At 45.8% G+C, this 16,377-nt stretch overlaps 1 protein-coding gene across 1 annotated transcript in view; it reads right to left on the bottom strand.

The window, feature by feature from the left end:
- Ldlrad3 (low density lipoprotein receptor class A domain containing 3) overlaps window positions 1-15,941 on the bottom strand; it is a 235,446-nt gene extending 219,505 nt beyond the window's left edge. The window contains exon 1 of the mRNA XM_021156251.3: window positions 15,839-15,941. Coding sequence (XP_021011910.1) covers window positions 15,839-15,884 — 46 coding nt within the window. The 5' untranslated portion in view covers window positions 15,885-15,941. The remainder of the gene's footprint in view (window positions 1-15,838) is intronic.
- Window positions 15,942-16,377: the final 436 nt, after the last annotated feature.

Below are 16,377 nucleotides of genomic sequence, written 5' to 3'. Positions count from 1 at the left end.
AAGGTAGAGCATAATTAGAAATCAAATCCCATAGGATTTAAACTACTCCCCTTAAGGTCTGGGCTTACACACACATACACACACACACACACACACACACACACACACAGAGTTCTCACCCAGTCACTTTAGTTTCTCCTTTGCTCCATCTCCATCTTATTAGTGATTTGATCACATCTAGTTTTAGTTGAATCTCTACCATGTTTTCTCTATCTTTCCAGTACCACTTCCAGTGATGTGGATATTTATTTTGCAAAGCCGATCTTTTACAGTTTTATTTCCTCATATACACATATAAACGTCCTTTCAATAGCGGATGCATCCTGTGCACACAAACCGCTCAAGTCTAAAGAGATTTTCATCCCTTTCCATCCCACTCCGTCCCTAGCTCTCACCTGAAATTAAAACGGAAAAGTCACACAGTCTGCATGACTCCTTTAACGTATATTTATCTCCAAGTCAACACTCTGAGTGTCCCTGGTCGATTGCAAGGACGCATTCATGTATGGGGCACAAAGGGCCCCTAGAACTCAGGAGGTTTTCAGAAGCAGCTGTTGTGCCTCTAAAAGCCAGCACAGACCAACATGGGAGAAACGGTCACTAGCCAATGCCTCCTTAGCATGGCCTCACAGGGATGGAAGGACCAGACTGCAGGATGGAAGGACCTTCAGTAAAGAGAGCATCCTGAGCTGAGCTGTAACAGAGAGCTGCAGAGGCACACTCACTCCACACTGACATCTCAGGACCTACCCCAAACTCTAAACCTGGTCCCCAGGAATTAGTCCAGTTGTGAGACAGAACGTCCTCCAAGGTTCCTCAAAAAACACAATCCTGTGCTCCAAAATTCAGGAGAAGAGAATTTTCTATCTAAAGAGAGAAGGCTACGTTCCACAATGTAGCCTTGCCTGACCGGGAGCTCACTCTGCAGACCAGTCTGAAACTCACAGCGATTCCCTAGGCCTCTGCCTCAAGAGTGCTAAGATTAAAGGCATACGCCACCATGTTTGGCTGACAAATATATCTTTCAAAGTTCATTAACAGCCAGGCATGGTGGCATGCCTATAGTCCCTGCACTTTGAAGACTGATGGAGGAATGAGTTCAAGACAGCCAGGACTGTTGGCAATACCCCATTTCTAGCACGAGGGACTGGGTATAACACCAGCAAGACAGGTTTTTAAAAGAAAATATAAATTTAATTGGAAGATGTTAACACTTGATAAATCTGCGTGACAGGTTATATGGTATTAATCATATAGTGTATATCATTATATACTACATGTAGTGTTTATACTTTATTATATAGTGTTGTATATTAACTATATTATATATCAGAATTTAAAGTAAGTTGAGAATACATGTTTAAAGAACTTACATTACTTTTACAATTCCATATTGATTTAAAAACCATTTACGTCTTGAAAAAAAGCAAAAATAAACTGTAATACAGTATGATACGTTTAGCAGTGCCAAGTGTGAGGTAGAGGTGGCTAAGCTAATGCTTAGCCGGTCATTGAGACGCATGCCTATAATCCCAGCACTCAGGAGGCAGAGGCAGACGGATCTCTGAGTTCAAGGTCAATCTGGTCTATAAAGTGAGTTCCCCATAAGGCTACACAGAGAAACTCTGTCTGAAAAAGAGAAGAAGCAGTAGCAGCCAGTGATCAATTCTAGGTTGGGAGCTGAACACAGAATTACAGCTTCTAGAAAAGAAGACTCACCGACCATGGCTTGGAGGATGCTCAGGAAGCTTTCCCGAGAGACTGCAAACAGCCACAGCCTGAGTTACAGAGACAGAGCAAGCACACTCCCTAGGGCTGCACTAGCGGTTCATAGGTCTGGGAGGCAGCACCTCTTGCCAGCCCAGCAACCCGAATCGCTTTCGACAGCCCAGGAAGAAACAGGAGACGCCCTAGGCAGAACCCTACCTTCATTTTACACAGGTTTGCACCCACACACCCACACATCAGCAAGTCCAGGTGCTTGAGACCTAGCTGCAGATGGATGGAGAGGAGGCAAGCTTACTGCCGCTGCTTCCTGGAGGAGTGTATCTCCACCCTATGCCTAGGTGACACTTCCTCAGTAATCCAGTGAGGGACACACTCAGGATGCAGGGGCCACGGCAGCTCTGTGCAGTTAACAGTGGAGTCTGAGTAAATGCATGTAAGAGAGAATTCAAAATAATAATAAAAAGTCGTGTACTACAAATGGATATTTCAGTCTGCATACACCAATGACTCCATAACATGTTTTCTGGTGATGTCAGAGCCATCTTCCTGTGTGCAAGCACACTTAATAAATGTTATTCACAGAACTACATAATTATCTAACAACAAACTCTTCAAAATATATCTCTCTGGTTGAATAATTCCCTAAAAAATACTTCAAGTGCTTAATCACACACACACACACACACACACACACACACACACACACACACACCTTTCTTTTCTGTCCTTGTAACAGGCCCCAAACTGTTCTTGTCATGTCGCTCATAGACACCCCTTGGGCAGCTGCTGGTGCCAGGTTCCCTAAGCCCAGCTCCAAGCTTAATGAGCCTTCTCATCTCATTAGCACGGAGGACGGATTCCCAAAGCTTCCATAGCCAACAGTTCTGCAGATCCAAAGAGCAGGTGTATAGAGGAAAGACCCCTATGGACCAGTGAGTTCAACTGCCCATTCCCAACTGTGGACATTTTACCTCCCACCCATCAATCCTTTGATCTCAACATCACTATTGCCCAAAGCTCAAACATTAAATATATGTATTCTCTAAATAATTAGGGCCTTCTATACACTACCTAACTTAATACTTAAAGAGATTCATCACTCCCATTATTCTCATGATTTCTCACAACTTTTTATGTGGGACGATGAGACTCTTGTTTAATGAACCTGTTGCCACTCACAGTGGCCCTGTTTGGTCTACCTTAGTGTTCACTGCCATGTAAATACTGAACTGATACCATCAAGTCCCCTTGGAGAACGGATTTTATCTCCCTAACTTTGAATTCTATTTCTCCCTCTTGCTTTTTAATCTCCTCTCAGAACATATGGGTGATACTTTTTTCTATGTAAGTGTTAGCAACATTTTGTTTGACATTTAGTTTTATAGCTGATGTATGTATGTATATGTGTATCTCGAATACATATGTATAGGTACAGATATCACCCTTTCCTTCCACCCAACATTGCATTTATTGCTGTGCTTCCTTCCTGGAGTCATTTGTGTAGTTTCACCAGTAAGTTTTTTTTCCCTTTAAATTAGATCAGCTTGTTTAACATTTTTTAAACTAATGATATTTAAATAAAACTGTTTGGCACTTTTGTAAGTGTCTCCCATTTAGTCAGAAAACCATGTGAACCTCTTCCCAGTGGAATTAAGACTCACGGCAGTTTTCATTGCCTATATAAACCTTTTCCACATGGGGCATGCTAGTCCTGTAATGCAGGTATCTAATTTATAGCCTGATCTGAAATTGCTCTAATCTATTTCCTTCACAGCAGCCACCTTTTCTTTGTCTATTTAAGCCAAGGATATCTCTTGTAACGATCCGTACAACTCTTTAAAGATCAATGAGACTGTTCCAAAACCAAGAGGAGAAATAATTTGTCACCAAAGGGCACAGTTGGCTTGGGCAGGTAAATTTCATTCCCCATGGCTTCATCTGGCTCTCTCCCTGATTCATTATCTTCAGAGTTACAGTCACCTCTCCACACTGCCCCCTCCATTGCTTCCTCTAGATGACTTACTGGAAACCCTGTTGCCTGGCTGACATGATGCCAAGCACTGAACCAGGTGTTAGAAAGTACCAGTAAGCTCTTTCTCTTCCGGTCCCATTCGCTGTGGGAGCCGCAGGTTACCGTGCAGACATGGCCAAATCCAAGAACCACACCACACAACCAGTCCCGCAAATGGCACAGAAAAAATGGCATCAAGAAACTAAAGTCACAAAGATACCAATAATCTCTTAAGGGGGTTGACCCCAAGTTCCTGAGGAACATGCGCTTTGCCAAGAAGCACAAGAAGAAAGGCCTGAAGAAGATGCAGGCCAACAATGCAAAGGCAGTGAGTGCGCGAGCAGAGGCCATCAAGGCCCTGGTGAAGCCTCAGGCCATCAAGCCCAAGATGCCAAAAGGCCCCAAACGCAAGCAGCTCACCCTAAGCTTGGGAAGCGGATTTGAAGCTACATGGCCAAGGGTCAGAGGCTCTGCCAACCGAAGCCTAAGGTTCAAACCAAGGCAGGGGTCAAAGCTCCAGCTAAGGCCCAGGTTTCAGCTCCAGCCCAGGCTCCCAAAGGTGCTCAGGCCCCCAAAGGTGCCCAGGCCCCTGTGAAGGCCCCATAGAAAAGGCTCCTGCCAGTGTGAAGACAGACGGACTGCTGTGACACACCTCCCCACACACTATTTGCAGATGACCAGTGTCCTATGCTGTTCTTACAAATAAACTCAGGCAAGATCTGTTAAAAGAAAGAAAGAAAGAAAGTACCAGGAAAAGACATCAAAGAATACAAGGGACCCCACCTGCCTGCCCCATGGAACCCACCTCTGTTCAGGATTTGTTGCTGAGTCATGATTTATGGGTGTTTTCAAGGGATGCTGACATCTAATTACCATCTAATACTGTTTCCAATTTGGGGGAGGAGAAGATGGAGTGTGGAAGGTGGTATGTGTGTGTTTGTGTGTGGGTGTGTATGCATGCACGCGCACACTAAGCCCCTTGTGTGCATACACAGAGGCCAAAACAAGATGCCAGATGTCTTTACCATTTTCTTATTGTCTTGAGCCAGTCTTCCCCTGAACCAGAGCTCAGCATTTCAGACAGGCTGGACAGCCCGCAAGCCCTTGCTTGGCATCTCTTTCTGTTTCTGCTCCCTTCCCCACCCCTTCTCCCCGCATACACAAACACACAAGGCTGGAGTTATGAGCACATGCAGCCATATCTTTTTATATCTTTTGTTTTTGTTTTTGTTTTTTTGGTTTTTTTGAGACAGGGTTTCTCTATATAGTCCTGGCTGTCATGGAACTCACTTTGTAGACCAGGCTGCCCTCGAACTCAGAAATCTGCCTGCCTCTGCCTCCCAAGTGCTGGGATTAAAGGCGTGTGCCACCACTGCCAGGCTCAGCCATATCTTGATCTTCCTATAGATGTCTAGAAGACTTGGGTCTTCCTGAGAGCAAGCACTCTAACCACTGAGCAATCTCTCTACTTTCTATAATCTTTTTGATTGCTCTGATCTGATTTTTTTTTTAAATGAACAACTCCCTTATGTTTTCAACATCCATTAGATTTTTTTTCTTGCAGGATCTTGATCATTGATTTGGGTAACACATGAATTTTAGGAAAGCTAAATCCTTTGGGTTCTGTCATTGCTGCCTTGCCCAGGTTCTCTCCATGTTTATTGTTTCCCTTTAACACTTACCAGATCAGTTCGCTTACATTGATAAAGTCCATTTCCAAGGTACACGTCACGCTTTCCAATTTTATCTCTTCCATGGTGGTTACTGACTTTTCTAGCTTTCCTTCCCTGGGCTCCTGCCAGCAGGGCTCACTGGCCAGTATCATGTTTTTCAATCAAGCTTACAAGGGATGTTTTTATAAATCTGCTTTTGAAACACTGTATTCATCTCTGTTCTGCTTCTCCTTAGCATCGACCATTTCTTATAGCTTTGGCGCTAATGAAATGAATACTCTGCATTGTTAACCGTTCTACCAATTCCCTGCTAACTCTTTCATTTTATTTTTATAATGAAAAAAACAAGTTAAATTTAGAACTTTCCAAACCAAAGGAGAGGCTTCCGCCAAGCCTGGAACTCACAAGTGTGACTAGGGTCCACTCTTCAGCCATCTCCAATGAGTTACAGAGAACACTGCTCTGATTCAAGGTGAAGCCTGATGGAAACTACTCCAGAGGCCCCATCAGAGACACGCGGCCGACATGCCCAGCTAACCTCGCTGGACCTCGAAATAATGAGCAGGGAGGGAGTTCTGATGTTGTAAAGTTAAACACCCTTTATACTTGCATGTCTTCCTGCCAACACACACACAAGTACTCAGTTGCCACCTGGAAACTGGCACCTTGGGTTTATGAGTCTTCTAAATCAAGCTATTCATAAATTCTACTTCCCTCCAGCTCCAGAATAAGCTCCGTGGCTGCCCTCCCTTTTTGTGGCCACTCTCCAGGACAGAGATAGCCTCATCTGCACAGTGTGCTACTTGTCAGAAATCACAGTCGGACTAAGGCACAAGAGAATTCACCCAATGTATCACCGTAGCTTGATGTCACAGGAATCACTAAAATTAGAGTCTGATTCCAGTTTTCAGTTCTCTAGAGACCTTAGGAATGAGAGTTTAGGTCCAGTCTCGTCTGCCCATAACGATCTTTATAAACTAGAAGCAATCATAACTTACAAGTACCACTGCCCACATATCCTCCTCAGTTTGGGGGATGAGGACAGGGACAGAGTTATTAGCATCCTTCTGAAGTACTACATTAAAATGTTACCTGGTACTGTAAATAATATCAACAACCATCAGTTCACAAGCAAAGCCTTCTCCTATAGGGGAAGCGTACACATGGATGCTCAGAGTAGGAAAGTGGCTCTTCTGGAAACTTGAAACTTCTCTTGCTTTTTATATCATTATCATCAGGGCTCTGCTTTTGTCTAGAAAATCTGTTTTTAGGTGTTTTATGCAATGGTCATTTATCTGTGGCACTAACACTGTTTATAAGGTGCATATTGAGAGAAGAAAACGTCCTGGGGCTGGTGAGATCGTTCAATATGGAAAGAAATTTGACAGCAAGACTGATAACCTTGTTGATTCCAGACAGCCAGAGGGTAGAAGGGCAGAACCAATTCCTACCAAGCTGTCCTCTGACCTACACACACACACACACACACACACACACACACAGGGCGGGGGGGAGACAGAGAGACAGAGAGAGACAAAGAGACAGAGAGAGACAGAGACGGACATAGACAGAGAGACAGAGAGCGCTAAAAAAATTCTTAATGCCTTTTGGTTAGTATTCCAAAAAAATATCACTTGCATATCTAACACCATAGCAACTTGTTGTTGCTCTTGATAAGCCACACGTCTGCAAAGGATGACTCAAAAGCCCCCAAAGATAACATCCCCATCCAGGAGAAAGGCCACCCATCCACTTCCACCTTCCAAAACACAAGAACGTGGTCTGGAACAGAATCAGCTGGGGCTTCCTCTCCAACAAGAGAGGTGTGAGCTGACAACGGAGTCCCCAGCAGAAGTGAGACCCTGCACTAAGCGGTGAGAGCTGACAACACTGTCCTCTCACAGAATCCGAGCAGAGGCAAGACCCTACACTTTCATCTTCCAGCAACCATGGGATGAGAAAACACCACGGCCTGAGGTTAGGCCTGAGCACAGGTTAAGGCTGTGACGCTCACAGACCTACATGCCAATCCTGAAACCACTTTCCCTAGTCAAACTCTTAGAGCAGTGACCCCACTTTTTAAAAAAATTCTCTACTTTTTTGAGATTAAAATTACATCATTTTCCCCTCCCTTTCCTCCCTCCAAATCCTTCCACACACCCCACTTTCAAATTCATGGCTTTTTTTTTTTTGCTTAATTACTGTTATAAACATATATGTCTATACATAGGTATTCCTAAATGCATAAATACAACTTGATTGGTCAGTACAATGCTTTGTGTATAGATGTCTTCAAGGCTGACTATTTGGTACGGAATAAAAATCAGTTGGTGTCTCTTCTACAGGGAAGTCTAGTTCTCCTACTCTGCTGTGAGCAGCACTTGCTTGTAGCTCTTTGTATAGGGTTGAGTCCTCTCCGCCCTCCACTTTAGCAGTCTACTGCTGTTGCCCCTGTTCAGCTCAAGTTCGGGCAGTCATATTAATGAGATTTTATGGGTGTAGTTCCTGACATTCCTAGGAGACACAGTCTCACAGCAAACTCCCCATCCTCCGGCTTTTAGAATCTTTCTGCCACCCCACTTGCAATGTTCCCTGAGACTTAAGAGCAGGAGCTGTTTTGTAGAGGTATCCATTCTCTTTCTGTTTCAGAGAGAAGTTCTCTCAATGACGGTGAGACCTACATTTATCTGTGGGTAACTCTAGCACAGTAGTGGTTGTAGGGTCTTCTCCAAGATCTATGACTTCACTAGTTCTGAGCAATTAACTAGGTTTCCAATACCACGCAAAAGTTCCCTTTTGATGAGTGGGTCTTAAATCTAACCAGAAAGCTGTTGGTTACTGCCAAGGTATGTGTACCGCTACTATTCCCTTGGGGTTATCATGCATTGTTATGGCTCACAAGCATCAGAGTTGGTAGAACTGTTGGTTGCCCCCCTCCTTTGGAAGTGTGCACAAAACCTTCTGGTATCATGACAGTTGTTCCTCAGGGAAGGGCTTTCAATTGACCTTATTTTTATTTGGCTTCATCTACAAGATGGCAGAACACACTATCTATCTAAATGTCATATATAAGAAAGATGTTAGTAAAGCTGTATTGAAAAGGATGAGTAGGTAGATAAGAACTAGAATAAAGGCAGCTAAGAACACCTTTGACTTTGTAACAGCTAAGACAGGATGAGCGCAAGGGCCAACAGCATGACAGACACGGCTGTGATTTACTGACCTGGCCTGGGTGAACTTGGCTATGGTGATCTGTATGTTATCATTTTCATCAAGTTCTGAACTGCCTGGGTTGAGGATGCCTATTGTTTAAGATATCTCTCAAAAGAGGACACTAGAATATGGTATTGGAATAAAAAATGTGAACATGGGGGCTGGAGAGATGGCTCAACAGTTAAGATCACTGGCTGCTCTTCCAGAGATCCCGGGTTCAATTCCCAGCCCCCACATGGCAGCTCACAACTGTCTGTAACTCCAGTTCCAGGAGACCTGACACCTGCACATAGACATGCATGCAGGCAAAACACAAGTGCACATAAAATAAAAATAAATCATTTTTTTAAAATATGAACACAAAGAGACTGGGATGAGGCAAATGGGTAATAGTGAAGTGAATATCACTGAAAAAGAATGCGGGCAAAGCTCTTTTTTCTTGGTAGGTAAAAACCAAACATTTAGAAACTTGATAGAAAATGATGCTCCCAGATGGCTGCAGACACATCACCCTGGGCTTAGAAGACAGGGCAGAAGGATAAGCCACGCAACACAGCATGGCTGACAGAAACTACTGAATCCTCCTGAATACCGAAGATGTGTCCAATGGAAGCAAGTGACCTGCCCAAGTGGCTCAAAGTAAAACTGATAGCAATATAAGAAAGCAAGAAGAAAGATAAGCTACAACCCCAGACAGGCACAAACTCACTGAATCCTGCCCATGTGTACCTGTGTATTTATCAATTAATCCAGGAATCTTCAGATGGTCCACAGCAGTTACTCGGGGGTAGGGAGAGAAAGGTGAAGGGAAGATTTAACATCTCATTGTCATACGTCTATACTGTCTTAATTCTGAGCACAGGTATTCTGGTGATATTTTAAGGACATAACAGCAAAATATGCAATGCTTGGCATCCTGCCTGAGAGAGTGGACCTTCAGTGAGGGAGGCTTTTCCTAGTCTCCTCAGCATCACAGAAGAAGCAAGAAACATGACACAGAGTCCCAGGCCTTGAGCAATTTACAACATAGTAGGATTAGTGGTTCGTCAGCTCAGGAAATATGAAAGAAAGGTATATACCGCGTGCCCTCGGAGTCCACCCACATCAAAGTGTGTGGAAATGGGCTGGGATGATGGCTCTGTGGGTAAGACTCCTTCTCTGAAAGCCTGAGGAGGTGAGATTACATATTAAGCACCCACTGGACAAGCAGGTATGGCTGCACTTGTCTATAACCCTAATCGGGATCGCTAAAGGAGGATGTCCTGAGTTCACTGGCCAGCCATCTGGGCTAAAACAGGCATCATTTAGTTCAGAAGAGACCCTGTCTCAAGGTAGTAAGACAGAGAGTGATAGAGGAACATACAACGGCCTTCTCTGGCCGCCCCATGCACATTCACCCAGATGCACACAGTTGCATGCATCACATCACACGTGGGCACAACACACCATACACACTGTAGGAAAAAATGCATCTCTTGAGGATATATAAATATATACAGACTTCCTGTCATTATTCCCTAGAAAATTTAGTATAACAATTACTCATACAGTGTTTACACTGTAGTCAGAATTGTAAGTAGAGGTTAATTAAAGTACACAGGAAATGCATTAAGTTATATACAAATACAACTTATGTCATTTTATAGAAAGGATGTGTGTATCCATGGTGTTTAAGTGGGGTTCTGGAACCAGTCCACAAGGATGTCAAGCAACACACACACACACACACACTTTTAACCAAACACTAGTGTCCAACAGTCACAGAAATTACTCAAATCCCACAAAGCTGAGGCTTTAGAAGTCTTAAAACACCAACACATATATTACCTACAAAGCTAAAGGAATGAGCTAGGATGTGTGTTTTCCAGCTGTCCTGAATCCATGCTTGCAACAGCATCGTGACTTCTGTGCAGCACTGTCCCCACTGACATCCAGACTCCAATATCATTGACACTAAGAAATGTCTCTGAGGCACCAATGGCAGAAAGTGCTGCTATCATGCCCCAGATCATAGAAAGATCAGCAAACTCAGATTCACTCATAGATCCTTTTGTTCTCCATTGGCAAATAGCAAGTTGTGCATGGTTTCGTACTCCTAAGCACAACACAGTAGTGGTGTGTGCAGGCACTGAGATCACACTACTGGACACATGAATGCGGCTTAAGAATAATTTTCTCGTTACTCAAAAGACAAGAAGGAAATGGGTAGCTGCATGCTTGAGAAACCAGAGCTCCTCAGTAGAGAAGGCTTTCAAAGAGTGCATGGCTAAGACAAATGTGCCTGGTCAGAAGCCCCGCATTCCCATCTGGGAACCTACTTTCTTCATCCTGCAGGTTCAAGCATCAAAGGAAGCAGGAGCTCACCAGTTATATGGCTCATCTGAAGAGAAGAGGAAGGAAAAGACCTCAAGGAAGTCTGGAGACCAAAGAAAAGGACGGCTGTGGGGGAAGAGTCTTAAAGGAACTTCAGTGTATAAAGCCACACAGAATGGAACTTTAAAGGGACTTCAGAGTATACAGCAAAAACTTCAAGAAACCACCTCGCCATGAGCATAGATAATTTCCCAGCAATATGCAGAACTGTCCCAAGTTGTACAGGCTTTTGATACTGGAGAAGGACTCACGGAGAGGGAAGGAAGCTGAGAACCACAGCTCTATGGAGTGGAGGGAGGGGACTTTCAGTTTAAGATTTCAACAGTTCTCAAGACAAAAAACCAGGCAAGACGTTCTCTTTCATCCTGCAGGCTCTGAGCACAGGAACAGCCCAAGCTTAACACTCATGGAGCCAGGTAGCTTTTGGTGTCAATGTCTCTCCCGGGGGAGCTGAAGCTGCAATCAAAAGTTCCAAGTGTTTTTCCTACAGCACGAGGGGAAAGTGAGAGGGAAGAGGTCCGCACCAAGGGCGTGTTAGTTAAGGGTGTATTTTTACATCTTTGAACTTGGGTGGATTCAGATGCATAGAGGTAAGTAGAATGAAGTAGAATGTAATCCAGCAAAGATCTTTAGGGTGGGCAGGAACAATGCTCAAGAGGAAGAGCTGGAAGGTTGGCACCCAGCTAACTACATGGGAGCTTTTCAAGTTGGTAGGAACCAGAGAGATGACCGATTATTACCATACATGGGACAGTCTATACAACAAACAACTAATTCACTCTAAAATGTCAGTGGCTCTAAAGGCCAAGAAACCCTAGACTAGACTAACCTCACTCCTGGAAGCAGCAATGGGAACCCTCACAGTCCTAATTTTCTTCAATGAGCAGTTACAGCAACTCTAGAGTCTTCTCATTCTGCTGAGCAATATTAAACACCTAGCAAATGATATGACCAGCAAATGTTGCAATTTCAAAGTACATGGCCACCCTCCCAGCAAAAAGAATAGAGAATTCTCTCCTTAGCAGCCGAGAGAGTAGACTATTCACAGTCATTCCAATGCAAGAAAGGTGCAGCCTTTAAAACACTTTGTTGGTCACTGGGTAGAAGACAGCTCAAAGAAAGAGAGAAAAGACGAAGGAAGGAAGGAAGCTTCGAAGGAAGGAAGGAGCTTCAAAGGAAGGAAGGAGGGAGGGAGGAAGGGAACTCAACAGCCATAAGCATATTTGTCCCTGAAAGTATCCCATAATTAATACAACTCCAACCCTCTAAGATGTGTACATAGCACATCTTCTCATTTATATTTATACAAAATGATAAACATATAAGAAAAGTTAGAAACACAAATATAGAGCCCAACCAGTAAGCACCCTAAGGTTGGTACTACTGAGATCAGCAGTAGTGTCTGGCCTAGAGTGTCTTCTTGTCAATCTTGCATCACCTTCATGCATGGGAGAGGTGAGGTTCTGAGACAACCCTACATCTCCACATAAAGACTGAGATTTATTGGAACTCTTCTCCATGAACACTTGTGAGCTCTTCAGGGACCACTGAGTTCAGGGTGTTATCCATAAAATGAACAGATTTGAAGAAGTAAAGGGCGGCCATGGGCAAACTCTGCGATGGTTGTTCTAAAATCACAAAAGTCTCTGGCAGAACAGACACGGTAGCAATTTCCATCAAGTCGGTATTAGCAAGAGAAGCCAGGAAAGGGTTCTGAGAAAAGCCTGGGTTAGAATCTAGGTTCCATTGACACCACGGTGCCCTGGAGAGTCATCAGTCCCTTGGGAACCACGGAATGACATGCTGCCTGCTCCTTGCTACCTGAGCTCTGGAAAAAGTGGAGGAGGTCAGTTGTTTTCAGTGGCAAGATGGACATCTCAAGTAGTGACTTGGGCCACACAACCTGGAGTCCCCTAATCTCCCTATGCATAAGGACAAGGCTTTTTTTATACAGTATCATCAAATTGCATAATTTCCTGATCTGAAATTCTCAACTGTTTCAGAACTGTTGGACTTATGAATGACTTAAGAATGCCCCACTTAGCCACGGGGCATTTCCCTAGCTAGAGTGAAACCCTCCTTTATTCCCAACATCACAGGAATAGGGTGGGTGGGTCCTGTAATCTCAGTACTTGAGCAAATTTCAGGAAGACAGCCTCAACTACATATCTAGCTCAAGGCTGATAGTTAGAGGCCAGCCTGGGTTACAGAAACTCTTCATCAATAAACCAAAACAGAAACAGCATCAGCCAAACAGTGGTGGCAACACACAAGCCCACTACTAACTTACCCTGCATAGGGTAGGGTTTAAGACCAGAAATTAACCAACTTGCCATTCAAATCTCCATCCGCTTCCTCCTCCACAGAAATTAAAAGCTCGATCTAGTGGGCTATCAGGAAAACCAAAAACCAAAACAAAAGCCACCTCACACCCCAGGAGGGAGCCCCAAAGACAATCCTTTGAAGATGAAAAGGAACAAGGTGTGTTTATTTGTACTTCTGAGCAGTCTCATCTACCCCGTTGGGCGGGGCGGGGCTAGGCTAGGCTAGGCTAGGCTAGACTACTTGCAACTACTCAGTTAGTTAAAAAAAATAAACAAAACCCACCCACTGCTCAGGAAGCAGATCCTTCAAGAAGAAAAGGTTAACAGGCACACTGCTTCGAGTAGGAGGAGGGGAAACCAAGTCTCTTCCCTGAGGAGGTGGTCAGGGGTCTTACCAAAAGCTAGCCAGAGGAGAGGACGCACCAACCAACCACTCATTTTCACGCCCCCTTTAGAATTATCTAAAGACTCACACACTTAAACCCAGGACGTGCAGCATCCAGGTGCCAGAAAATGGGGCATCAGACAAAGTGATGTAACGCTGAAGTGATCTGCGCTGCTAGACAGGATACATGAGAAAATAGTAACAGCCACAATCTTAAAGGCCCAAGACTTGGACTTAATACTCAACATGGACTTAATACTCAACTCAGAGCCAAGGTTTACTCTACAGGAAACCTTCCAAAGTCCTGGGCTCTACAACCTCTCTGGTATTAGCAACTTTTCAGGGAAGGATTGAGTACTAGGAAGCGAGAGCTGGCTCAACAACCAACCCTTGTTTCCTACAACACTTGGTTCAAGACATAGTTCCCACTTAAAAGATGATCCTTAGTGTAACAGGGAAAGGCTTCAAGCCACCTAAACGTCCTAAAGCAAGTTCAGTAATCCAAAGCCACAGCTAACTTCAGCCAAGGAACACTGGCGGTCCCTCCCCTACCCCAACTATGGCTCACAGTGACTACTGCACTTCCTTGCTCTATGGTATACGTCCACAGGCATATTAAATAACCATTGCTGACAGGGAGAAACATATAATTTTTTGTGAACTCAACTCATGCGACCCAGTACAACAAGGAGATGTGATAATTAGTGTCCACTGGTCCTAAGCAGAGAACACACAGAAGAGCCAGCTGGGGTGTTACCAAGGGACATGCCATTGCTATGTGAATTAAATGTGTGAATCCGGGCAGATCTTCATGTCTGAGATGCCCTGGAACTGAGCCTGCTCTAACAACCTCCAAATAACTTGCACCTGCTTATAGCTGCCTAATTCACTTTGCCCTCCCCTCCTTCTCCACACCCCCCTCCAATCCCCATAACTCCAGACAAACAGAACACAAACCCTCAGACTTGGTTTTTAAAAAAACCTATGGCAGCCACAGGAGCCTCACTGGAAACTGAGCAAGCCCACAAGACCTTTAAATGGAGTCTCAGAGGAGTGGGGATGATGGGGGAGGGGGAGGTCCCGCTGGCCAGCCATTTGAGAGGATGCACAGGACAGGCAACATCTAGGGAGGGTTGCTGGACATCTGCAAGGGGTAGCTCAGAAAGGTTTTGACTTCCGCACAACAAACACAACGCAGCAGCCAAGTTTTCTGGAAGTATTTGGAAAAATCCGACATAAATTAGACGTGTGAATGATATGGCCACAGAGCATGAAATCTTCAGTAAAGAAAGTTCTGTGAGCATCAGCTGCCCAGAAATAAGCATCAGGGGCCAAGGGCGGGCAGAGCTGAGGAGGGGCTGCTGACAGCTGTGGCCAGCGGGCAGAGGCTGAGGGGAAGGGCTCCAAGCTGGAATTCGGAGCGTGCCCACATCAGCAGAAAAGTTCCTGGGAACAGCACTCTGTCTGGGAGGGACCCTGCGGGTCTCAGGATGCACGCGCTCTGAGATGCAGGGACCAACGGCCGTTTAGAGGAAGCCCCGGTCCTCTTTTCCTTCCCGGCTCCCCGAAGGTTAAGGCATCTTCGACAGACGACAGAAGTAAAAGATCTGCTCCCAGGATGAGCGAATGATTTCCATGTCCATTCCCTACTGCATCTCGCTATTCCCAAACCAGACACGGTCCAGGGAAGAAGAGAAAGGAAGCTGGGATGCAGATGCGGAGAGAGCGTGGATGGGAAACTGAGGTAGGAAAGTGTATGTTAAAGGCTGAGGGAGCTGGGGAAGACCCGAAATCAAGAGTGGAGTCCTCTCTTTCCCTCCTCGGTTCCCAGCACACAGAGCCACACTCGAACTACGCCCAATCCGGGCGGCCGCCCGGCTCTAGGGAGCCGGCGCCGCACAAAGCTCCGCCCGCGCACACACACGACAACAGCACCCGGTGCGCCGGCCCACACAATAGCGCGGCGCGCGCCCCGCCGCGGCCCCTCGCAGGGTCCCGGCCAGCCCGGCGCCGGGGTCCGCCCTTCGCGCACACCCACGCCCGCAGCCCAGGCCCGCGCGCGGAGCAGGGACGATCGAGGCAGCCCCCGCGCCCGGCGCTCGGTGAAGCGCGTCACGCGCCCCCCACTCACCCGCGGTGCTGCTCAGCAGCAGGCACAGCGGCCCCAGCAGCCACATGGCGCGGCCGCCGCTCCGCTGCCCAGCGACGTTGCTGCCCCGCGGCCCTCGGTCAGACCCCGCCTCTCGGCGCCGGCCACGCCCTCTCGCCGGCCCAGCCACGCCCCCGCCCTCCCAGGCCAGAGAGCTCAGCCAAGTTCTGCACGCTCACAGTTGGATGTGGCCGCCGGAGCTCTCCTCCACCGTCCAGGTTACAAAGGTCCGGCGGATCCAGTTTTTGCTGCCTCAGGGGTCAAATCGCGAGGAATTCTTAACTGCCCCGGCTCTACTCTCGGCCGGTTTCCCTTTCTTCCTGCATCCTGCGGGGATGAGAGAGTCACCATCTCCCCAGAGCCTAGATGGAAGAAAAAAGTTTGAAGAACCGGTTCTTAGAAGAAAACTTTTTTTCATTGTTGACAGTGAAATACGACCACTTCTTCTCAAACTCCAAAATGCACCAGGCAGGCTTGGCGACCCCGTTAAAAAGCTCACTTCAACTCAACAGGTCTGCATT

Source organism: Mus caroli, unplaced genomic scaffold, assembly GCF_978045245.1.
Source record: "Mus caroli unplaced genomic scaffold, Mus_caroli_1 scaffold_2, whole genome shotgun sequence".
NCBI lineage: Eukaryota > Metazoa > Chordata > Mammalia > Rodentia > Muridae > Mus > Mus caroli.
This window is presented reverse-complemented; position numbering and strand designations above follow the sequence as displayed.